General features: G+C 40.0%; 1 protein-coding gene and 1 long non-coding RNA gene across 3 annotated transcripts in view; one reads left to right on the forward strand and one right to left on the reverse strand.

Annotated features, from left to right (window-relative positions):
- Positions 1–443: 443 nt before the first annotated feature.
- Positions 444–6,494, reverse strand: LOC139034805 (uncharacterized). 2 transcript variants are annotated; one of them, XR_011487357.1, is made up of 3 exons: positions 6,182–6,494; positions 5,605–5,834; positions 444–1,174 (listed from the first exon to the last, which is right to left on the reverse strand). It is a non-coding gene; the product is annotated as an uncharacterized lncRNA (long non-coding RNA). The 2 variants fall into 2 exon arrangements; XR_011487356.1 differs by having other exon boundaries at positions 444–5,834.
- A 98-nt stretch (positions 6,495–6,592) lies between these two features.
- RYK (receptor like tyrosine kinase) overlaps positions 6,593–26,129 on the forward strand; it is a 106,825-nt gene continuing 87,288 nt past the window's right edge. The window contains 1 exon segment of the mRNA XM_070466723.1: positions 6,593–7,015. Within this exon segment, the coding sequence (XP_070322824.1) occupies positions 6,787–7,015 (229 nt within the window). The 5' untranslated portion in view covers positions 6,593–6,786.

The following is a 26,129-nucleotide window of genomic DNA, read 5'->3' on the forward strand; positions in this document are numbered from 1 at the left end:
CAGAATGGGTAGTAGAAGAAGGTAGTTATAAATGCCCAGCTACAATCATGGGGCCAGCTATAGAAATGAGGGCTATAATTATCACAAATTTTGTTACATTTATTTTTTCCATATAGAAACCATTTATTCCAAATGCCTACTTAATTATGAAAAGATTTCATTTTGTTATGTATAGTATACATATAATATATGTATATACACATATATTACACAGATATCTTTGTTTTCTTTCCACTTGTATTCCCTTCATCATGTAACATAAGATACGCAATAAGTTCCCAACATATGAATGAGTTCCATTCTGAGAGTGCATTTGTAAGTCCAATTTGTTCATAAGTCCAACAAAGTTAGCCAACAAATACCCAACTAACACAGCTGGTTATATAGTACTGTACTGTAATAGGTTTATAATACTTTTCACACAAATAATATATCAAAAGACACACAGAAAATAAAACAACTTTAATCTTACAGTACAGTATCTGGGAAAGTGCAATAGTACAGTACAATAACTGGTATACAAGGTCAGGCATTGAGTGAACAGGCAAGAGGAGTTACTGACTGGAGGAGGGAGTGGAGGTGGGGGATGGCAGAGCTGAACACTCTTCAACAGCAGGAGTTGGATGGCAAGCTGCAATTTCACTCACACCTGACGTCAATGGCACAGGTTCTGGTTCCTTGCTGGCACCTGCTCAGTCGCATCTTTGAAAGTTCAAAACTTGAAGGTTCATATGTAGGGGGCTTACTGTATTGACCTTACATCAGTATTATTAATTTACATCATAGTATTTGAGTTATAGGTTATCACGAGAAGAATAAACATCACTCAAGGATTTTATTTCCACTTCTGGGGAAGAAATGAGTGTGTTTCAGTTGCACGTAGAATAGTTTTATCATGTTGGCAGAGTTATGATCTCATTATTGTTTTTATTTAGAGGTTAAATATAGTTTAAGGAGATGTATAGGGGTGTCAAGTTTACAAGGAGTGGACTTGTGATGGTCAATTTTATGTGTCAACTTGATTAGGATAAGGGATGCTCAGACAGCTGGCCACATATTATTTCTGGATATGTCTGTGAGGGTGTCTCTGGAAGAGATTAGTATTTGAGTCTGTAGATTGAGTAAAGAGGACCATCTTCATCAGTGAGGGGTCCATCATCTAATTCAGTTAGGGCTGGAAAGGAACAGAAAGGTGGAGGAAGGGTGAATCCCTCTTCCATCTTCTTCTGCCTTTCTGATTTGTTTTAGCTCTCCTGGTTCTCAGGCTTCAGCCTGGGATTTAAATTACACTATTGCCCCCAACCCTTTCTCAGGCCTTTGGATTCAGAGTGAATTACACTGCAGGCTTTCTTGGGTCGCCAGCTTGCAGACAGCAGATCCCGGGACTCCATAATCATGTGAACCAATTCCCATAATAAATCTCCTCTTATCTCTCCTCTCTCTCTCTACATATATATATTTACTTATTTATTGCTATTTATATCCTATTGATTCTATTTCTCTGGAGAACCCTAATGCAGATAGATTAAGGGTCTAACTTTTTTGAGGGTACAAAAGCATTAAAAAAAAACACAAAAATTATTCATTGTGGAGTTTTTCTTAAGCAAGATGCAAAAGCAGAAGCCATAAAAGAATACATTATGAGAATTATCTAAAATTAAAAATAAAAAAATCAAATTAAGTAAAAGACATCATAAATAAAGTTAAATGACAAGGGATTCAGTAAAAGAAAATACGTACAAGTCAACAAAAAAGGAAAATCACCCACTAGAAAAACAGGCCAAAGCTGTAAACTGAATGGTTGACAAATACCTATGAGAAAATTCTCAGCCTCACCAGTAATGAGGGAAACCCAGAGTAAAGGAGTTATTTTTTCTTTCACCAGCCTGTCAAAAGCAAAATGAAAAACCCTGACAGGACTTCCCTAATGGCACAGTGGATAAGAATTGGCCTGCCAGTGCAGGGGATACAGGTTTAATCCGTGATCCGGGAAGATTCTACATGCCTCAGGGCAGCTCAGCTGGGGCACCACAACTCCTGAGCCTGCAGGCTGCAACTACTGAAGCTCGTGCGCCTACAGTCTCTGCTCCACAAGAGAAGCCACTGCAATGAGAAGCTCGCACAGCACAAGAAAGAGTGGCACCTGCTCCCCGCAACTAGAGAAAGACATTGCAATGACAAAGACCCAGGAAAGCCAAAAATTAACAAACTAATTAATAAATTTAAAAAATTCTTTTTTGATCCTGAATAAACTCATTAAAAAAAAAAACCTGACATATTGTGTTGTTTCTTTCATTTATGCCACTGGTGGAAGTATACACTGGTAAAGCCTTCTGGAGGGCAATTCAGTGGAATCTATCAACATTAAAAGGTAACTCCCTTTAACTCAGCACATCCACTTCTGAGAATCTTCCCTTCTGAATATGTGCACAGAGTTGCACGTAAAAGGATATGTGATCCATCACCAGATCTATGAAATCTAGCATTGTCCATTGCATGCTAGATTACATTCATGGAAGGCATCACCAATGCAATGGACATGAACTTGGGCAAACTCCTGGAGATGGTGAGGGACAGGGAGGCCTGGTGTTCTGCAGCCCATGGGGTCACAAAGTGTCAGACACAAATGGGCAACTGAACAACAACGATAACCATTGCAACTAAAATGCTTCTGTGTCCTGTCAAGCAAGCACCCTCAAGACCTCAATTCATTTTGACCAGGGAAGAAAGCAAATAGTGTCAACAATAATCCATTTCTGTAAAACTAAAAGAAATCACACATGCATATAGTTGTGTGTCTAATATATGTAGCTAAGTGTCTAGAGAAAGGGCTATAAGAACATACACCAAACTGGGAGGTGATGGAGAGAGCTGATGACTTGTGTAAAGGAGGATGTTCATATTTCCCTCTGAGGACCTCAGTGACACTTGACTTATTCACACCGAAATGGAAGAAGAAGGTTTAAGAAGTCAACCGCTCCACAGTAGGACAGAGCAGTGCTTCCAGCTGCTGTGAAATATACATACCTTGTCTTTCTGTGTTGCTAGCTCTGAAGTTGTTTCTTCAGTTAGTTTGGGGTGGGGCCGAGGGATTAGCATTTTCCCTCCTTCCAAGATGGAAACTACTGTTTTGGGAACCATAATTTGACAACCACTAGCTTTTTCTTCCTTGCGCTGATGAAAATGTGCAATAAATGTTTATCAAATTAGGTTGGTGCAAAAGTAATTGTGGTTTTGCATTGTTGAATTTGCCATTTGATAATGGAACACATTCTTAAATAAATGTGGGTTATGTGATACATCATTTTAATGTGCATTTCTCACTTTATGTTTTTTGCTAATGACATTACTTGCTGTTTATTTTATATTTATTTTAGATTATAAAAATGATGTTAAACAAAAAGCAAACTCGACTTTTTTTTTTATTCAAGTGCAAAATGTGTCATAAAGCAGTGGAGACAACTCACAACATCAACATTGCATTTGGCCTAAGAACTGTTAATGAACTTAAGAGTACAGTGGTGGTTCGGGAAGTTTTGCAAAGGAGACGAGAGCCTTGAGATTTCCTGGCCATCCGAAGTTGACAAAGACTAATTGAGAGCCATCGTGGAAGCTGATCCTCTTACAACTACAAAAGAAGTTGCTGAAAACTCAACGTCAACCATTCTATGGTTATTTGGCATTAGAATCAAATTCGAAAGCTGAAAAAGCTCCATAAGTGGGTGCCTCAGGAGCTGACCAAAAAAAAAAAAAAAATTGTTGATTTGAAGTGTTGTTTTCTCTTATCCTACTCGACAGCAATGAACCATTTCTCAGTCGGATTGTGACATGCAATGAAAAGTGGATTTTATATGACAACCAGTGATATCAGCTCAGTAGTTAGACTGAGAAGAAGTTCCAAAGTACTTCCCAAAGCCTAACTTGCACTGAAAAAAGGTCACGGTCACTGTTTGGTGGTCTGCTGCCCATATCTGATCCACTACAGTTTTCTGAATCCTGGTAAAACCATTACATCTGAGAAATATGCCCAGCAAATCGATATGATGCACCAAAAACTGCAACGCCTGCAATTGGTTTTGGTCCAAAGAAAGGGCCCAATTTTTGCCAGGACAACACCCGACCACTTGTCACACAGCCAATACTTCAAAAGCTGAACAGATTGGGCTGTGAAGTTTTGCCTCATCTGCCATATTCACCTGACTTCTTGCCATCCGACTGCCACTTCTTAAAGAAACTCAGAAACTTTTTGCAGGAAAAATGCTTCCACAACCAGTAGGAGGCAGAAAATGCTTTCCAAGAGTTCATTGAATCCTGAAGCACAGATTTTTTATGCTACAGGAATAAAAAACTTATTTCTCATTGGCGAAAATGTATTGATTGCGATGGTTTCTATTTTGATTAGTAAAGCTATTTTTGAGTCTAGTAATAATGGTTTAAAATTCACCATCCAAAACCACAACTACTTTTGCATCAACCTAATACATCCTCAAGGAAGCTCCCGGGTGTCCCAGGGCCAAGCGTGATGCCTGCCATTAATGACTTGAACTTGGCTCTGGGGTAGGTGTGGTGTTACACTGAATGGTTTTGAGGATCCCTGGTTTGAATAGTTGAAGGTAACTGTTGATGAAACTTTCCAGGAAGTGGTCATTAGAGGGAAGAGATTAATTATAATAACACTAACAATGGATGTGACACCCACCAACTCCAGTGTCTGCTTAAGTGTTTTATTGACATCTTGGTCAATTAAATCCTGTAAAAGCCCTGTGAGTGTGGCATGATCACTTCTATTTTATGAATGAGGAAACCAGAGGCTCAGTGAATTTAAGTAATTTTCCCAAGGTCAAGTTCCAGAATCCCACCAAGCCTGATTGCCAGACAGTTCTGTGCTTTGTTTACGTCACACCCTACCTCAAGAAGTCACTGATAGGAGGAGACTGTCTTGAGAACTGGAGTTTCCTTACCTGGGGATTGTGAATCATTTTCAAAAATGCTGGGAAGACGCCATCCATTAAGAAAACATTGCCTATCTGATTTGAGAGCCTGTTCACACAAAACATTCCCAGCCCCAAACCATTCTTCTTGACATAGCCCTGGTCCCCTAACAGGTAGCAGTGGCTGCCCCAAGAGAAGTATTTTTTCTGACCTTTGCAGTTTTATGTTCTCTGGTGGAGCACTCCTCCTCAACCCCCACCCTCTGCCCAGCCTCCATGGGCAGAGTATTCTGTGCTGGGGAGCTGAGGCTTGACAAATCGAGGCCATGCGTGTGCGTGCATGCTAAAGTCACTTCAGTGGTGCCCAACTCTGTGCGACCCTATGGACTGTAGCCTGCACAGCTCCTCTGTCCATGGGATTCTCCAGGCAAGAATACTGGAGTGAGCTGCCATGCCCTCTTCCAGGGGATCTTCCCAACCCAGGAACTGAACCCATGTCTCTCACATCTACTGCATTGGTAGGTGGGTTCTTTACCACTAGGGCCACCTGGGAAACCCTTTATCAAGGCCAGTTTAATTGGAATCCATCCCTCTCCATAGAGAAGAATACCAAGTTCTGGGACTTCCCCCACCCTCCCCAGAGGATAAAAATAGCAGCCTCTCAGGGTCTCACCACTGGTGCAGCAACTGCTCGCTGAAGCTGGGACTGGAGGGAAGCAGCTGTTCGTAGGGGCGCAGGACTAGTGGGAAGTACAAGGGGTCAAGGCAGGGACCTGCCTACAGGGACTAGGTGACCCAGAACGGCAAGCATGCTTGGAAGCCTCCAGAAGACAGGCAGCATCTGGAACAGGTTCCACTGCGACACGTCAGTACATCCCAAGGTGCACCAGCTCGCTGGACCGCCTTTAAAAAAGACGAGGTGTATCTGTGATTCTTCACCTCTTTGAGGGACAAGGACTCCCTACAACAATTGAGGAGATGTCCATATCACTTCTGTGTATGCTCAAGCCTACACAGCACACACTTTTGCACACAATTTCATATGGGGGGGGGGGGTTGTCAAAGTCCAGCAAGGACCATATGTTAATGACCCCAAATGCAGGTTGATTATAGAGATGCAGGATGATTCTAAAAAATAAAAATTTGTCACATGTAGAAATAAGGTTAAAAAGTTTGCTGAACAAGATCTTGGAAAGTAAATGTATATAGTATATACTCATGAAGACAGACACAGAAATGTTAATGTTGACCTCTGTTGGTAGGATAAAAGGTGATTTCTATTTGTCTCCATCTCCTCTCCAAACGAAAAGCATGTTTCTCTTTTGCAATCCGCGGCCGCATCCACGCAATTCCCTGGATTTGGGAGCCCGGTGGGCTGCAGGCGCGGCCTGGGCCTGCCTGCCACGACCCTCCATCCTGGGCGGGTGTGTGTGTGTTACAGACAATAGGCAAGCAAACATCAGGCTGGTGACAAGGTGGGACGAGGGCTGGCTCCTTTAAAGGGTTAGCGGAGAGTCCTGGGCCGGCAATGCTACTGGGAAAGCAAAGGGTTCCTCGCGAGGTTCGGGGCCCGCACTGAGGAGGCGGTGCGTGCGTGCGCGCTCTCAGGGCGGCGGCGGCGCGCGCGCGCCCCCGCGACCCGCTCCCCGCAGCGGAGGATGCCGCCGAGGAGGAGGAGGCGGCGGCGGCGGCGCGCTCCGGCGGTCTGAAGCGGCGGCCGGCTGCCACGGGCCGGCGGCGCGATGAGCTGGGCGGCCGCCCCCGGCTCGGGGCTGTGAGGGGCTCGGGGCCGGGGGTGGGCGGCGGCGGCGCAGCAGGCGGCCCACGCTTCTCCTCAGCGGCGGCGGCGGTGGCCATGCGCGGGACGGCGGGACCGGGGCCGCCGGGCCAGGGCCGCCTCCCGGGGACCCGCGGCCTGAAGGCCCCGCCGCCGCCGCTGCTGCTCCTGCTCGCGCTGTTGCCGCTGCTGCCCACGCCTGGCGCCGCTGCCGCCCCGGCCTCGCGGCTCCCGGCGCTGCCGCCCGCGGCCGCGGGGCCCAGCGTGAGCCTCTACCTGAGCGAGGACGAGGTGCGCCGGCTCATCGGTGAGTGGGGACGCCTGCGCCAGGGCGGGCAGGTCGGCCCGGGCCCGGGTGCTTCCGGCCCAGTCCGCGCGCTCTGGACCGCGGGCGGGTCGGTCCCAGCTCCCAGGGTCGCCTCTGGGCCCCGGCCTTTGCCTGCTGTGTTGGCCGGGGAGGTGTGGTCGCTGCCCACCCCCACACCCCGGGCCAGCCTTCCGGCCTACTCCCCACGCCGCCTGAAGACCCGGGGACCCCTCGGCCGCCGGCGAGCTACTCCATTCCAGCCTGCTTACAGCCTCTTCAGCCGTTCGCCTTATTCCCTAGAGGCACTCTTCCCCGCCGCTCCAAGTTTCTTTGACCCTATACGTGTCGCTCTAGGGCCCTGGATTTTGAGTTATCGAAATCCACGTTTTATTTAGGTATCGCAGTGATTTTGATGCCCTGGTAGAGCCCACACTACTGTGCTGATACTTTGCTGCAATCATAGATTTATATTTTCTTTAAATGAAAGAAATTGTTTATAAGGGCGCTGCCTGTTCGAGGCAGTCTCCAGATCAGGGACGATAAGCGTATTTTATAATAGTGAATGACTCTCCAGGTACCAGACCTTTTAGCTTCTTCAGTACTTTGGTTTTTGTCTTGGATATGTTGGAGTTTGGACTGGTCCTGTATTTCTGGGCCACTCTTATACGTTGAATACCTTGTAAGGAAAGGAGAACTTGGCTTTGGGTCAGCTGGTGGTTCTGTTCTACCTAATTAGTTTTGTTATTGGGGAATTAATTTGAAAAATATGACTTTGTGGATTCTGGAAGGTAACCCCTTAGAAGAAGGTCTAAGAGAAATGGCCCCAAATAGGAAGTCTTTGGTACTTTCAGATACCTAGACATTCACTTTCTTTTGTGTATTATGGGCCAAAGAGCCACAGTTTGTTTTTTTTTCCATCTTTATTTCATCTCAGACTTGTGGGACGTCTGAGTGTTTGATGGGAAAAGTTATTCTTTTATCTGTCATTTTATCCTGTTTTTTTTTAAAGTCATAAGACTTTCTTGAAGCCTGTTGAAGTCGACTTAGTGTTAAAATGGAATTGCTTTTAAGCAGATTGTTTAGACATTGTTGCATATATGGGTTTGTAGTCTTTAACCAAAGAAGAATGCTGTGTTTTTGTAATGTCCTGCCATTCTAAATCCTCTTTGCAGTCTAGCAGAATTAGCGGAATTTAGTTTAGCTGAATGAAAATTGCAAATTGGATTAGTGCTTGAAACAAGACTCAGGTTTAGGAAAAATAGTGTTTATAAATTAACCCATCACATTAATTAAATAATATTTTAAAGATAGTAATTAGTTCATTTAAAAAATACTATATTGTGCATGATTTTGTAAAGATTTTTTGGTTAAAAATGTGTATATAATTTGTGGCTTTGTTTATATGTAAGAAATCATCTCTGGGAGAAGGACAGGGAAGCTTGGCATGCTGCAGTCACGGGGACCCGAGGAGTCAGACTTGACTGAGCAGCTGAACTGGATTGAGCAAAGGGACAGGGGACAACCGGAGTCTGACATGGAGTGCCCGCCATATACTTGGTCCTCCATGTTTTATACACGTTATTTTCTTTAATTTTCTTGTGACCCAGTGAGGTGAATATTATTATTCTCATTTTAAAGATGAAGAAAGTGAGACTTTGAAGTAACTTGGTCAAGGCCACGCATTTAATAATTTTTTTTTAATCAAACGTAGTGTTGACATAGACCACAAAGTTTCATCAAATGAAATGAAGATATTTATAATAGAAGTTTGATTATGGTGTGGTGGAAAAGAATAATTGCTAATTTATACTTGAAATATTGTATTTGTTACCTGATTGATAAACATCCAATTTATGCCCAGGAATGAGCCATTGGGAAGAAAGGAGAATTTCCTTGCTGATCAAAACCTCAGTCACCTCTGGGACAGGGGAGACCTGTAGTATTTTCTTTAATACAGAAAGAGTTGACCTGTTAGAGTCAACTTGACTCTCCATCCTGCACAGATCCAGGTCCTCTTCTTCCTTTATCTATTCTTCTATTCTAACTTGAAAGTATTCCTTGGCTACTCCTGGCTGGGATAGAGCAAGTGGGTGGGGCTGATGTGTACCAGGCGAACTGAGTTCTCAGAATGCAGTTTCCCGTAGGAACTCTTATTAAGACTGCTTTTGTCATGTTTTTGTATCATTATGGTTTAAGTGCCTTCTAAATTTGAGAAACTAATTTGAAAAACTAACCATCACTTTATAATATTTCTAAGACAATGATTTTGCATTGCCAAGTGTGAAACTTATAAATGAAGTTGGTAGTGACTTCATAAATTGACTAATTGTTTTTGACTTGAGAATAAGTTTTTTTTTTAAATGCAGTTCACACATGCACATAGTTTTAAAAAAATCATTAATGCTAAAAGACCTAAAAAAGCAATAGTTTTCTGCTTTTGGCCTTTCATCTTCCAGGCCCTACTTTCCAGTGGAAGCTGCTTTCCCAGGCTAGCTCTTTTTTTTCCCCTGTTTTTTTTCACTTTTCATATTTTGAAATCAGTGTAGATATCCTAGTATAATAACTGAGCAGTTGCCCTCTTCTCATGCCCAAACCCCCGTGTTTAGTTACATCATTTTTAGTAAAACCATCAGTCTGTATTTACATTATTGTGTATATATTTATATTATAAATGTTTATTATACATTATTGTATGTATACACACACACGTAAATATAAATTCACTTCTGAGTTAAGTGGTGACCCATAAATGGTTATGTTTTCTTTTCAAAACGCTTTTTTTTCCCCTGGAACAAATAAGAGACTTAAACTTTTTGATTAGTCTATTCTGTGTCTATGGCTACATTCTCTCATACACTTCAAGAAATATATTAAATGCCTTTGGATATTTTTTTTCAAGTAACACATCAAGTCACCTATCAGTTCCACTTGTTTTCCTCTTGGAGAATCCTTGTTTTGGAGGGAGAAAACAGTAGGCTTGTTTTCTCTGCAGATTCTGTCCCCTTTTCCTCTGTTCCCTGGATCTCCTGCCTTTTCTTTTTTTTGGTTTGCTTCATTTTGTTAAAGTGTATCCTCAGTAGCTTCCTGAGAAGAGTTGCATGGGAGGTAAATTATTTCAGGCCTTGTATGTCTGGAGATGTCTATCCTATCCTGGTGCTTTTAGGTGATTTGACAGAATTTACATATTAGACAGAAAAAAATGCATATATTTTTGCTACTTTTGGTGGCATTTTTCACAGTTACCTGGCTTTAAGGGTTTCTGATGAAAAATCCAAAGGCGTTCTGATGCTTTTTTCCCTTGTTTTTTGAACTTACGGTCTTTGTCTTTAAGAAATTATGTAATTTTATAAGCTTCTCTGTGGCCCCTTCTCCTGTCTGTGGTTCCTCTTGTCTTAGTGAGCCCTTTCAATCTAGAGACTCATATCCTTCAGCTTTAAAGAATGCCTGTTACTTCTGATAATTTTCTGTCCATCACTTTTTGTTTGTTTCTGAAACGTCTATTGGTTTGGTTATTGAATCTCCTGGAATTGATCTTCAGATACCCTTAACTTATGTTGCTTCTTATTTATATCTTTATATTTGGAGGTGGAAGGAGGGGGACATTTTCTCAATTTTGTCTTCTAAGCTGTTGTATTTTTAAAATTTTAATGATGATTTTAAATTTTAGAACTTCTGTTCCCTGTTTCAATTTCATTTTAGTCTAATTTTATGGATATATTATCTTCGTCTTTCAGTCATGTTGTTTTTAATTTTTTTCTGTATGTTTATTATTTTAAAAATATTTCTTCTGCTTCCTCCAATGTGTCTGTTTATTTCAGAGTTCTTTTTCTGTTCATTTAAATTACATCTGTTTATCCTTCCATGTCTGTAATTAAGAGTGAGATTCTGAAAAGTTGATTAGGGGAGAGCAAGCTTGTGTGTATGTGTGTGAGAGGTCTCCTGGCCTCCCATGGGGTGCGAGTGGACTTTTCACGGGGAGCCTCCTCCCATGTATCAGCACCTTCACCTCTTCTTTAGGACTGGTCATTGTCTGCAGAGACGACACATCCTGTCTGCTGCATCAGATGTGCTTGGTGATACATCAGCTGCCTGGTTTTGGACTATCTGGTCCAAAGGGGAGAGATGGAGGGTGCCGTTATTCAGACTGTAAGCTTTGACTTCTCCTGTTTACAGCTCCCTTGTCTCTGTGGTTCAGTTTCTTCAGAGAAAAACTTTGGGTTAACTGCCAGACCTGGGGGCCCAACAGCTTTGAATGCCCCTCATCAGCAGCTCCCCCTTTGACAGGCTAGAGCCTCAGGCTGGCCTTTGGTGGCCCTTGGTGCATCCAGGGCTGAGTCCCTCCAGGGGTCCTGAGAAGCACTGACCACTCCTTCAGTCGTGTCCGATCTTGCATATGGGGTCTCAAATAGTAGAACACAACTAAATAAGCACACAGGAGCACATCATGCAAAAGTTTGTTGAAATATCTGATGTGGTGTTGTCGACTTTCCCTTTGTGGTTTAATATCTTTGTGATTTCATTACTGTCATTTTAGAGGAGTCCTAGGAAGATGGGGTTAAAGGCTAGCGATCACAGTGTGTAAATGACAGTCAGGGTTGGGCTTTGACTGTTGAAGAGCTGGTGATGTGTAGTTTTTTGGTAATAACAACATTAGGAAGAGTAGTGGTGGTGGTTACAGTAATGGTTGACACTTTATAGAGTGCTGCTGACATGTTGCAATCTTTTCCTTGTGTCAGGTACAAAATAACCCCTGTTTTGGGTGTGTATTGTTACAGATTTGAAGGAAGTATGTAACCAGCTCATTGCCTGGTGGTAGGGCATGCAGTCCTGATGGAAGTCTGTCGGTATAGAGACTCCAAAAGCCTCAGAAGCTTTATGTGGAATCCCTTTGTTTGCCTCAGGCCTTGCGTCGGCTGCCATGTTGGCATTCGATTCCCCATTTTACTAATGAGGACTCTGATTTGGGGCCCTTTGGGCAGTGAGTAGAGGGCCAGGTCTTAACTCAGTCCAGAATCTATATTGCCACTTTGTCAGCTCTGGAAGAGCTGTGATTAACTGAAATTCTTAAGGAGTAGAGTTGACAAGCCTGCTGCCACATGTGCTCATTTGTCTTCACTATTATCCACGTTCTCTCCTGTTTACTGTCTAATTGGTAATTCTTATAGTTGAGTTCCCTGGAAGTCCAGAACTGGTGAAAATTGTCTGTGGCTGGGCCAGTGCTGGGGTGTGGGAGAAAATTGCTGCTGGATGAGGGGTATGGTATAAACTGGTCGTGATAGCATAGATGCTGGTGGTAGGGCATCTGTAGGAGTCTGGGGGACTTCAGAGAATAGACTCTGCCTCCCACCAATTAGGAATTCACTCTGGATAACTGCCTCTCCCTTAAAATAAAGTACCCTCTGGAAGAGTTAAGCATTGTTAACATCTTATTTAAAATCACTTTAATACTAGTTGAGATCATTGCTTCTCGAATCAGTCCAGTAAAAATTTTTGAAGCCTAACCAAGTACCACATACTGTGGTAGAAAAAGGCAATTCAAAGTTATTAAATTCCTTCTGTTAAGGAACTCATAATTTCATAGGAGAGACTACCAGTTGTAGCTGCAACTCTAAGATAAGAGTTATACTGCTGATTGATGTAAGTTGTTGTGGGAATGATTGCTTTTGACTATAGAAGGGTGGAGGGTCTTAGGGGATTTAGGGAAGGTTTTTTTTTTTCTAGGAAAGGGGACATTTGAGTTTCATCTCCAAAGATGAACTTGAAAGAGAAGAGGAGCATTTCATGTCAGGCAGAGAAAATAGCACAAAGCCATAGATGTGTGGAAGCAGGTATGTGTGAAATCAAGGAGTAGGAACAATTTAATGTGGCTAAGATGAGAATATTTGGCAAAACCAGGGAGTGGCAGAATATAAAGCTGAGAGGTAGGTTGAAATTAGATTAGGAATTTGAATTTTATTTTATAGGTAATGCGAAACTGTTGAATTTAGGAAGGGAGAGTACACAGAAGGGTTTTGAGAAGACAAGTTCGGCCGCAGTAGAAGGGTGGCTGCAGACTGAAAAGATGGATCAGGGGAATGGAACAGAGTTAGCCTTGTGCTGTGCTGAGTCGCTCAGTCGTGTCTGACTCTTTGCCACCCCACGGATTGTAGCCTGCCAGGCTCCTCTGTCCATGGGCGTTCTCCAGGCAAGAATACTGGAGTGGGTAGCCTTGCCCTCCTCCAGGGGATCTTCCCAACCCAGGGGTTGAACACAGGTTTCCCACGTTGCAGGTAGATTCTTTACCATCTGAGCCACTAGGGGATCAGATAGGGCAGTTGAGGGTGTGGGATGGGTTTATGAGGAATTTGCAGGGAGTTTGGAGAAGACTTAGTTGGGGAGAACAGAGGGCTAACGAAAAGGGAGGAGGCAGAGAGAAGTCAAAGTTTCATATTTGGGCAGCTTTATTGAAAATAGTTGAAGGAAAAGAAATGATATGAGCCGTTTTTCTCCCAGCACCTCTCTTCTTTTTCAACCTCAAGCCAAGTGTTTGGGGTGGGAGAGCAGTGAGGGTGCCCTCTCTGCTGGTGTGGGGCCTGTCCTGCCGCTGCTCAGACTCTTGAAGAGGTGGGTGCTGGTGGAGGTGGGGTAACACCCTGCAGCATGCTCTTAAGCCTGGATGTTTTGGGTGGGGTTGGTGGTAAAGATACAGTGTTAATTTGAATCCATGTGTTCTTCATTGGGAGAGCAAGATTGAGACATTGTGCAGTTGTGGGTTTTGAATTTTTTTTTTCGGTCTTCATTCTACACATGTGGGAGAACTGTCCAGTTATGGCTAAACGTGTCTCCTATGAGTCACATCCTGAGTGACTCGTCTGTTCTGAAGGTGCTGCCTGAAATACTGTTTGGACTTTAAGGGTCACTTTAGAAACAAATGAAATGTGGGTTGTTTTTTATTTCTTTGAGCATCCTGAATTGAGAAGTTCCACATCACTACTTTTGGGGTTTTAACACACTTATGCCAGTGTTCTGAAAAAACCTGCCAGCTATATATACTAAAACAAAACAAAAACTTGACATGAAATAGAGCCATTGCCTACTCTGAAATTGTATTACGCTTAAAAGTATGTTTTTTTTCTGTTATTGTTGATGTATATCAAGTATAATATTTTCTAATCAAGATGTTATTAAACAACTTTCATTTATGTAGGACCTCTGAAAATGTGGTGTGCCAAAACAAATGTGTGTATTGCTGGATTACATAATAAATCGCTTACTGAAAATTCTCAACTGTGTCCAGCAAGTAACAGTGCTGAATGGCAGACTGTTTCTGAAAAGTAATTTCAGAGGTCCCATTCTTGTTCTTAAGACGAATATGTTGTATCTTGTTCATAAATAATGAACATGTTCTTTTATAAATATGTCTTGCTCTGTGTCATCTGTTTCGCTTTCTTTTATTTATCAATCATTGGCAGTAGATGGCATTGGCATTTTTTAATAGATAAAGCTGAGACTCTGGGAAATTTTACACAGTTTGCTGGAGGTCACAGAGATGTCTGGGGCTGTATGACTCTAAAGTGCGTGTTTTCTCTACTGTGCTGCCTCTGCAAGTTAACAATTTACATAGTCTATCTAACCAGAGTCATCTGAGGGGCTTAAACAAAATACAGATCCAAAGACCTACTCTGAGCGATTTGCTTAGGAGATCTGAGATGGGGTCCAGCCAATGAAGTTTTTGAACAGCATGTCTCATGAATGATAAGTTGTATGGCTTTTTCACATTTGAACATCTCTGAAATTGGAATCATTTTACAATCAGTGGTGAGTCATCACGTAATTGACAGCCTTTTTTCTTTCTTAATGGCACAAAAAATAACGGTGCATTTAGACTAAATAAAATACAGTATTTTAACAAGGTGAAATTGTAAAGGAGACTTAGACATAATTTGTCACCTTTCTTGTTTTTTGGTTATCTGTCATAACTTTCTTTCAGAATTGTAAAATTCACTGGTGGTAACTTATTTACGGTAATGGCTGTGTAGTAATGTCCTTGCAGGGAAGGCCAAAATGGCATTAGGTTTAAAAACAAGGGAAACTCGCTATTCAGCTAGGAAGTTGCTGTCAAGGGAAATATCAGTGGTTCTCAACTTATTTTGTGAAAACATTAGAGCCTTTTCCTAGACAAGGGTATGGATCCCGTATATACCAAGTTTTGTGCACTATGATCGGGGTTCTTAGACTTTGAGGATTTTGTAGGACCTTTTGATGAAAGCTTATTGGTACATCTGAATCCCTTAAAAGCTGCTTCTGGAACGGAGTAGCCTTCCATATATCATCTTAAGATTCTCTGACCTACTATGTGATTTTTTTTCTTCCAATTTTATTGAGATATAATTGACATACAGCACTGTAAGTTAAACGTGGCCAACATAATGATTTGACTTACATACATCATGAAATGATTACCATAGTAAGTTCAGTGAACACCATTATCTCATGTAGATGCAATATTAAAGAAATAGAAAAAAAGTTTTTTTTCCTTGTGGTGAGAATTCTTCAATTTACTCACTTAACAGCATTCATATATAGCATATAGCAGTGTTAATTATCATGTTATATATTTTACCCCTAGTACTTATTTATCTTATAACTGGAAGTTTGTGCTTTTTGACTACCTTTATCCAACTCCTCCTGTCCCCTGAATTTGTAAAAAGTTTGCAGACATTAAGCTTATTCTGTTGTAATTACATGGCTTTTGACAAATGCATCCACTGCAGTATCATACAGAATAATTTTGTAGCCCTGAAAATTCCCCTGTGAAGGGAGCATTTATGTTTATTAATACCTTTACTTATATTTTAAGTAAGTTTGCTTTTAAAAAATGTATTTATTATGGAGAATTTCAAACATTCAGGAGTAGACAGACTAGTATAATGAACCTCTACGTATGTATACATTATCCAGTTTCAACAATTATCAACTCATGGCCAGTTTTGTTTGGTCTGTACTTCTCCACTCCCAGTCCACTCCCTTGTCATCACTTTCCCCCATCTTCTGCTTGGATTATTTTGAAGCAAACTCAGAAAATTGCATAAAATATTTTTTGGTGTGTGTGTCTAAAAGATAAGGACTCTCTAAAAATTTTTAATAACCAAGATCACACCTAAGAAATTAACAATGATTCATAAAGATCATATATCTAGGCTTCAGTCTTCCTGCTTTATAAATTAATGTTTATAGAGACTCTTGCCTGCCACCTGTTTCTTCCCTTGTCGCTGTTCCCCACCTCACCACTCTTTAGTCCCCTTGGTGTCAAGCTGTCCTCACCCTCGGGTCTGCATTCAACTACAGCTGTGCCTCGTGTACTTACCTCAGATCTTTTCGAGACTGGAGCCTTCTGGATCCCAGCTTAGTGTTACTTCCTCAGAGAGCCTTGCCTTCCTGGGGTTGACCCTCAGTGCCACTCTGTTCTGGCACTCCGTTTTCTTTTAGGTGGGATTCTCTGGTGGCTCAGATGGGAAAGAATCTGCTTGCAGTGCCAGAGACCTGGATTTCATCCCTGGGTCAGGAAGATCCTGTAGAGAAGGGACTACACATTCCAATATTCTTGCCCGGAGAATTCCATGGACAGAGGAGCCTGTGAGCTACAGCCCAAGGGGTCCCAAAGAGTCAGACACGACTGAGAGACTAACACTTTGACCCTTGTTGTTTCTCTCTCCCTCTGTAGGAAAGTTAATTCTGTTTGAGTAGAGACCCTTTTATGTTGTTTTACTCTATATCACCAGCATCTGAAACAGTACCTGGCATGTAGTCGCTGTTCAGTTAAAGTTCAGTGAATGAGTAAGTGAATGAATCGTACTTTTTTTTTTGAATTCACCATCTTGTGACTTACTGGAGTCATCATTCTTTTCATCATTTCCCTTTGCCCACTTAGTTATTATACAAAAGGATATTGGACTCGGTGAATGGAAGTTTAAATAAATTAGTTATAATAGCTTCCTTTGAACTTGCCTAATTTTCCCAACCCTCTCTCCCTTGAACCCCCCTGCCTGGGTGAGATGTCCCCATCTTGGCTTCCATGGCGCTGTACCACATGTAAACCATGTGATCACTGTACCCATCATATTCTCTAGTGTCCCTGCTTCACGAAGGCTACCGTGTGGCTTGGCATGTAGCTGTCTCTCAGCAGACTGCTGGTCCACACTCCAGCTGAAGGATATAAAGTATTCAACAGAGATTCTGGCAAAGTAATTAAAAGCTGGAAAACAGATTTCTAATCTTCTGAAATGCTAATCTGCTGTTAACCCTAGCCAGTGTATTTTTTCATCTCTAGAAATTTGATGTGGGTGTTTTTATGTCTTCCGTGCCTCTTCTTGACTTTTTGTGGGGGTACAGTTATAGTAGTTGTTTTAATGTCAGCTGAATCTAACATCTGCCAGTTCTGCATTGGTTTCAGTTGATCTATTTTGCTTTTGCATGCCTGATAGTTTTTGACTAGATACAGGCATTATGAATTTTATCCTCTTGGGTCCTGGATATTTTTATATTTCTGTAAATATTTTTAGGTTTTACTCTGGTACTCAGTTAAGTTACTTGGAAACAGTTTGATCTTTTCAGGTGTTGGTATTTAGACTTGTTAGATAGGAAACGAGCAGTGCTCAGTGTAGGTCTAAGTATTTCTGAGTCAAGACCTTTCTGTGTACTTTCTCCTGTGACTCATGAGGTTTTCCAGTCTGGCAGATGTGAATAGGTGATATTCCAGAATCTATGGTGTTACACTCTATTAACCTTTTATTTTCACTCTGTCCTGTGTAGCTTCCCTACGCATGCTCTGATCAGTACTCATCAAAGGCTGGAGGGGCAGCCCTCTGCAGATCTTGGAAGTTCTCTCTCTATGCAGCTCTCTCTTCTCTGGAAATTTGTCCTGCATACTCTAGCTGTCTTTACATTTCTGAACTCATGTATTTTGTCTGTTTTTTATTGTTTCAGACGAGAGAGTTTATCTGGTCCTGTTACTCTGTCTCGTCCAGAGGTGGAAATGTCTGAGGATTATCTTTTCGATTGTTTGCATTTTTTCTAAAGTTGTTTAACTCCCTGGATTATTTGTTAAGATAGTTAAGTTAAATTTCAAGAAAAAGTCCTAAGATACGTGTATGTGTGCATGCATGCACATGTGCAAAAATGTGGGTTTGTAGTAGATAATATGGTGTGGGATAATATTGGATTTGAAATCTGCATATTTGAGTTTTAAATCTATCTCCTCCTTCTGTTATATGTGGGCAGGCAGGTAATTAATGTTTCTGAGTGTTGGTTTCCTCATGTATGAGATACTTTTCAGTGTATAACAGGAGGTCTGTTACCGTAGTTGCTGTATATAAAAGTGCCATATAATCCTCAGAATAATTTATTTTAGTTATTGGTGGGGGATTTGTATGTTTTTGGATAAAAACTCAAATCATAGACTGTTAGAGGGGTCATTTAGATATTACCTGCTTGATTGATTGCCTTAGGTAGCAACATTTATCACTCATTGAATAATTACTTACTGAGTTTACACTAGCCCTTATTTTAGAAGCTTGACATGTTCTGGTGAAATAAAACAGATAAAGATCCCTGTCCTCATGCAACTAACTTTTAGCAGAGAGCTGAGTGACTCGCCTGGGGGAAAAAAAATCAGGTAACTTTGGGATAGGACTCCAAATTTGCACTTGGAGTTGCTTGCAGGGAGGAATAATGTTTGTGAATTCTCTGCTGTGTCTTTGATTCCCTGGCTGTAACAGCCAAGTCTGAGTTACTAATGGCTGCGTAGCGACTGAAAGTGTGTGTGCTCCTGTTAGAAATTGGCTATGAAAGAGACTGAAAGGTGGTTATGTCAGACTGTGAGTAAATTACTGCACCTCTACTGTAGAGCTGTGCTTGCAATGCGTGCATGAGCTTGGTAACATAATTTTCTTCTTTAAATAGTGCAGGAATCAATTATAAGTTGTTTTTCAGAGTAACATTTTACCAGATAGAACATTCTGGCACTGTGGCAGGGCATGCTTCATATTTTATGTTACAGTGCTAGAGATTAAGGGTTATGTTTTTGTTACTTACTATCCTTAGATAGGAGTTGAAGAAAAGATGCCCCTTTCCTATAGTGTAACATTCGTAAATTCTCTTCTTACGATGTAGTTAAATATTAGGCCTCAGCTAATTTTCTAGGTATAATTTGACTATAGCTAGATTTATGAGCTTCTGGTGGACAAATTATTACTTTATTGTATCCATTTCAGTTTGTTAGTTTCCATAAACTAGGAAAATTTGAAACAAGAGCTCTGTATTTATTTAATTTGAGTATTGATTAAAATACAGACTATTTAGTGGCTTCAGCCATAGTAAATGATTTAGTCTTTTTTTCCCTCTGGCTCACATACTATACTGTCCTCAGAACCTAGAAGGGTATCTTGACTAAATTTTCAACTTTAGTTTGACTAACATTTGGAAACCATGGATGATATCATAGAACAAGAGTTTTGGCTGACTTTTTGAAACTATCATGATATCATAGAATAATAGAATTTTGTGGCTGAGGAGGGACTTTAACTTTGTCTGTGTTAACTCCCTTGTTTTATAGTTGAGGAAATTGATGCCTGGAGAAGGTGGTTAAATAATTGATTACCAAAGGTCACTCAGCTACTCATTAGCAAAAACTCCACTTTAGTTCTGTTCCTACAACATTACTTTTGTTTTTTGCCTTAACTGATTCCTTATGTTGATCTTTGATGTAGTGGATTTTTATCACTAGCCAGCCATTCATGCATCTAACATTTGAGTACCTACAACTATACTAATATTCCAGCCTTGCTTGAGAGGTGTGAGAGGTAGCAGGGAAGACAGACATGTGAACAGCTCCTGGAATGTATTTTGTTAAGTGCTATAAGGGTGCTCTTTTTTGAAAGGGAGATGGTTTGGTCACTGGCACTAGTCATTAGACCATTGTTGTGGTCTTAGGAAACCAGTAGTTAACTTTTAAAATCATTTAGAATAATTTTTAAACTGTTGTGTTATTTGAACTTAAGCTGCACAGGCCAGGTCATGTAGAACATAAGCCTTGAATTAAGCTTGAGCTTAAAATTGTTTAGGGGAAAGTGAATTTTCCTTGATGGATGTTGAGAGTTTTGCAGAAATAACTTTGGTTTTTCAGCTTGGAATTTGGGTTATCTAAAAATAACTTATGAATAAATGTCACATTTTCTAACAAGAGAGTAACATTCCTACTGTGCTAGAATTGGCAGTGAGAAATTTAAGTCTGGTTATGATAGTTGAAGAACTGAAATGTTTTTCATCTTAGAAGAGAACAGTTCTATACATTTTAAGAATAGAATGCTACCTTTTCAATCCATGACTGTTCACCCTTGTTCCTGTCTGCCTTCCAGCAGTCTCTTTTCACTTTCCATCTACTTGTTTGCCTGCTCTGTCCTCTTTTCTGTTGGCCCTTTCATTTTTATCTTGTGGAGCTCAAGTTTTGTTTTGAAGTCTCTGACTTTTTCATAGTGTTGCTTTTTCTCTTCAGCTTAACTGAAACCTGATTTCCTCTTGTGAGTGAAATTTTCCTCAGAATCCTTTCCAGTCACTGGAAAAGTTTTAGTACCCTCCCTTCACATTTATGGGGTAGGGGTCAGCTTTTTTCCTTTTCTTTTTTAAAAATAATAATTTATTGGGTTAAGTTCACATGACATAAAATTCACCTTTGTAAAGTGTAAAATTCACCTTTGTAAAGTATAAAATTCAGTGATGTTTATATATCATGTGCAACTACCAACCCTGTCTAGTTTCAAAACATTCCCATTGCTCCAGAGTAAAACTCCTTACCCATTAAGCAGGGTTTTCCATCTTCCTTTCTCTTCAGCCTCTTGCAGCCATCAATTTCTGTTCCATTTATCTATGTGGATTTATCTGTGCTGGATATTTCATATAAATGGGCTAATAAAATATGAGACATTTTCTATCTGGCCTCTTTTTGGCACTGTGTCTTGGGAGTTCATTCACGTTGTAGCATGTATCAGTCCTTCATTCCTTTCCATGACTGAATAGTATCCCATTCTCTGTATATGCCAAAATTTATTTATTCATTCATATTTTGATGGACATTTGGGCTGTCTCCACATCTTTACTATTGTGAATAGTGCTGCTATGAACGTGTGTGTTAAGTACTTGATTATCTGTTTTCAGTTTTGGATATATACCTGAGAGTGGGGTCATGTGTTAATTCTCTCTTTTAACTTTTTGAAGAACCACCAAATTTTTTTTTTACAGTAACTGAGCCTTTTTGTGATCCCATCAACAGTGTACAAAAGTTCCAACTTCTCCATATCCTTGCTAACGCTTGCAGTTTTCTGTTTGTTTTTTAATTAAAGCTATCCTAGTGAGTGTAAAGGGATACCTCACTGTAGTTTTGATCTGTATTTCCCTCATGACAAATGATATTCATATGTTTGCTGGCTGTTTGTGTGTTTTCTTTGGAGAAATGTCTATTCAGGTCCTCTGCCCATTAAAAAAAAATTATTTATTTGGCTTCATTGAGCCTCAGTTACAGCACACAGAATCTGTGTTGTGGTGCACAGCATCTTCGTTGTGGCATGCAGGCTTCTCTCTAGTTGTGGTGTGTGGGCTTAGTTGTCCCACCCCATGTGGGATCTTAATTCCCCTACCGGGAATCGTCCTCTACATTGGAAGGTGGATTCTCAACCACTGGACTACTAGGGAAGTCCCCCTTGCCCCTTTTTAAATTGTTTTTTGTTGTTGTTGTTGGTTGTAAGAGTTCTTTATATATTGTGGACACTAGACCCTTATCAGATACATGATTTGCAACAATTTCCTCCATTTTCTAGGTTGCCTTCACCTTGATAATGTCTTTGGATGTGCAGAGGGTTTTATGAAGTCCAATTTACCTATTTTTCTTCTGTTGCCTTGCTTTTAGTGCCATATTTAAGAATTCATTGCTAAATCCAAGGTCATAAAATGTTATCCCTATATTTTTTTCTAAGAGTTTTATAGTTTTAGGTGTTATATTTAGGTTGTTGGTTTATTTTGAGTTGGTTTTTATGTATGGCTGAGATAATTTGATTCTTTTTACATATGGATATCCAGTTGTCCCAGCACCATCTGTTAAAGAGGCTATTCTTTCCCCATTAAGCGGTCTTGGCACAGTTGCCAAAAATCAGTAGGCTAAATGTTTCCTTGGACATCAGGTGGATTTTGAGGTCATGAACAGCCTTGGCCCTGCAGGGTTTCCCAGGTTTGCCCTTGTGCCCTACTCCCTCCTATCTGTTGTTTCTTTGCCATGCATCATAACACATCCTTTACCATATAGTTCCTGAGGAATTGAATACCACTTTTTGATGATGGTTATAATAACTATGGGTTTTCTTCTGTTCCCAGGACTAGCTAATGGAGCCAATGTTTATACATGATTGAAACACTGTGCCAAGAAACCTAAATTTACCGTACAGAACACATTTCCCCTTTGAAAAGTTGCATAGAGAAACATTGCCAATTTCATTGCAAGATATTTTTGTAGTTTGTTTAAAATTAGTGTTTTACTGGTTCCTTAAATTCTACATTATTTGGCTAAGTCTTTTATGCTGATTGGGAAGAAACAATAACTGCTAAGTGACCGATATCTCTGGTTGCACAATATTTTATATCAAAGGCCTGATTATACCTGCATCAATTGTGTAAAACTTTAAACTTTTTAACTATTGAACTTAAGCTATGTAAAAATTAATTGAAAAGATAAATAAGCAACAAGGACCTACTGTTAGCACAGGGAATTCTACCCAATATTCTGGGATAATCTATATGAGAAAAGAATCTTAAAAAGAATGAATATATAACTGAATTATTGTGTCATGTACCTGAAACTAACAAAGCATTGTAAGTCAACTATACTCCATTAAAAAAAAAAATAAGGAAAAACTCAATTGGCTAGAAATATATAGGCTTATTTCTGGACTCTCAGTTTTATTCCATCAGTCTAGATATCTGTCATTATGCTATTACCACACTGTTTTGGTTTCTCTGACTTTGTTCTAAGTTTTGCAGTTGGAAAACGCAACTCAGCTGTGTTCTTTTTCAAGACTCTTTTGGCTGTTGGAGGCCACTTGCAATTCCATATTAATTTGAGAATCTGCTTTTCTGTTTTCTGCAAAAGGGCAGTTACAATTTTGATAGGGATTGCACTGATATATCCCTTTGGGTAGTATTGCTACTTTAACAATAGTAATAATAAGTCTTCCAATGCATGAAGATGGGATGTCTTTCTATTTATTTAGGTCTTCTTTAATTTCAGCAGTTTTGTAGTTTTCAGTGTATAAAACTTTCATCTCCTAATTTAAGTGATTGGAGTTGTTTTCTTAATTTCCTTTTTGGACTGTTCATTAGGGGGCCAGCTTTTATCATGCGCTGTATCCTTCATTTGTTACTTTGATTTTTGATAGTTTTGCCCGAGGACAGTGACTCGACATCCTCTTCTCTTTTTATACCATTGAGGTTTACTTGTAGGACCTTTGACCCACTAGTGTTGTTGGAGTCACTGAGTTGTAAGATGATCCTCAGTGACTTGTTTTCATTATTTCCCTCCCTTTATCCCAGAGGATATTAACATTACTGATTTTTTTTCTCACTTGTTACTTGTGACTGTGCTGGTGCTTTTCTAAATAAGGCACTCATTGAAATGGCCACTTTGGACTTGGTCCTTTTCTCAGCCCTTGGAACAACCTTGCTGTGATCAGGGTAACCCAACCTACTGTTAATCACTCCCTTCTACTGGAACCAGACTGTTTCCTGGTCTCTTAAACTTACCATTTTCCTGGCTTGTGCACAACTGGCTGAGTAAAGTATCACTGAATAAATCGTTTCCTTCACTGCCTCTCTAACCATTCCTCACTGCCCACTTCTCTGCAGAACCTACAGCACTGCTCCCAGACAGTGATGAACCCTGCCATCTGCTGGCCCTGCTTTGAGACTGCATTTAATTGTTATGTCATACTTGAAACACTAGTGATTAGTAGCAATTAGAAAGGAGTGGATTATCTAGATCCTGTCTTCAATTGTCTATTACTTTTCTCTTTCTTAAAAATTGTTTTGAGCATGATGGGGAAGGAAAGAATAAAGATTACATTCAGGAATACATGTATGGTAGTCTTTACAGATTTCATCTTCTTCTAAAAATCAGTTTGTTTAAAATTCTGTTTATTTTATTAACTATTGCTTGATTATCTGAATAAAAACATACACCATTTGGAAAGTATACAGGACTGTAAAGAAGAAGAAAAGTATACATTATTTAACTATGCATTGGGAGTCTTTGGTAAATATCTTTCCAGCATTTTTCCATGTTCTCATTTTTCTTTATGCAGTTGAAATCTTAGAATATAGGTAACTGAGATAAATGGTACTTCAGAATCGATAATGTTATATTTTCCCTCCCTCCCTGTCTCCTTGCCTGTGGTCAGGTTGTGGACTATACGTTTTCTACTTTACAAACTGATTGTGCTTTTCCCTATAGCTGATCACTTGTTTCTAAATCTCTTATGGTTGCTTTGGAAGAATTGAATTTCCTTTAAGAGTATGATCTTGATGTGTCTACATGTCCACTCCCCCATATTAATTGTGGTTGGAGATACACATATCTACATGCTAAGATCAGTCATAGGCTGATAGTTTTGTAACATGATTAAACATATATTGGGTTCTCCTCATATTTCTGTTATTTTGGGAAAATTGTATTTACATTGGATTCTTTTTGCATTTCTAATATTTAGGGATTGTTTTGGATTCTACATTTTGATTTAGAGATATTCATAATTATTATACTAGAATTATTATGTATGATAAACCTTTTCTCAGTATAAAATGATTATCTCATGTTAAAAATAAAAGTGTCACTAACTTCTGCATATGTTTTGGAGTGGCTTTTATGGAGAAGGATCCATAATTGGTATTTTTTTGAGAATCTCTTGTCTTTGCACATGATAATTTGTCTGGGAGTATAATTCTTGGCGCACTTCTGATTCTCCTGAAACCTATTGCTTGCTCTGTTGCCTTCCCTATCATCTTTAGGATTTCCCAGGTTATCCTCATTCAGACAGTGAGCATGGGTGGTTCAAGGATTTTCTTCTCATTTCAGCCCCATTGTCACTGTTGAATGGTGAAATTCTGAGCTTTGATCTTTTTCAGTTCGTAATGCTTTTCCAAATTCTACCTTTTGGTTGGGGCTTCCCTGGTGGCTCAGTGGAATCTGCCTGCCAATGCAGGAGATGTGGGTTTGATCCCTGGGTTGGGAAGATCCCTTGGAGAAGGAGATGGCAACCCACTTCAGTATTCTTGCCTGGGAAATCCCATGGACAGGGGAACCTGGTGGGCTACAGTCGATGGGTCACAAAGAGTCAGACACGACTTAGTGACTGAACAACAACAATGACAACCTTTTGGTTGGGTATTTTAAGGGAAAGTTGAAGGAAAGGTGTTTTAGTCATTAGTAATTAGTTATTACTGTGTTAATCTTAATATATCAAAAATATTATCTCTATCATTGTGATTTTTTTTTTTTAATTGAATTTTGTCATTTGAGGGCTTTTTCTCTAGCTTTTACTGGCCTTCGTGTGTTATTTTAGACAGTAATTGGGTCTTTGTTTAGTGAATTGCTGCAACTGAATGAATATTTCTTTAAACATGATTTTGAAAACTAATTTTTATTTTTCCCAGTTTAACTTAACTCTTATGATAATTATAAGAAAAAGGATAAAAGCATAACCCATAATCTACTATTTAAACTCAATTACTGTTCATATTTTTTGGTATTTCCTTTCTTTTTTGAGAAATGGAACATACACATCATGCATATAAGTTTAGTTTTTAAAAAAATGCAGGTTCTCTTCTTTTTTAAAAAATCTTTTTTAAAATTGAAGTACAGTTAATTTACCATGTTATGTTGGTTTCAGGTATACAGCAAAGTGATTCAGTTATATATTCAGTTGTAACTGAATATGTATTCTGAATTTGTATATATTCCTTTAGATTCCTTTCCATTATAGGTTGTTGCAACATATTGAATATAGTTCTCTGTGCTATACAGTAGGTCCTTGTTTATGTA

The sequence above is a fragment of the Odocoileus virginianus genome, chromosome 4 (assembly GCF_023699985.2).
Source record: "Odocoileus virginianus isolate 20LAN1187 ecotype Illinois chromosome 4, Ovbor_1.2, whole genome shotgun sequence".
NCBI classification, from domain to species: Eukaryota; Metazoa; Chordata; class Mammalia; order Artiodactyla; family Cervidae; genus Odocoileus; species Odocoileus virginianus.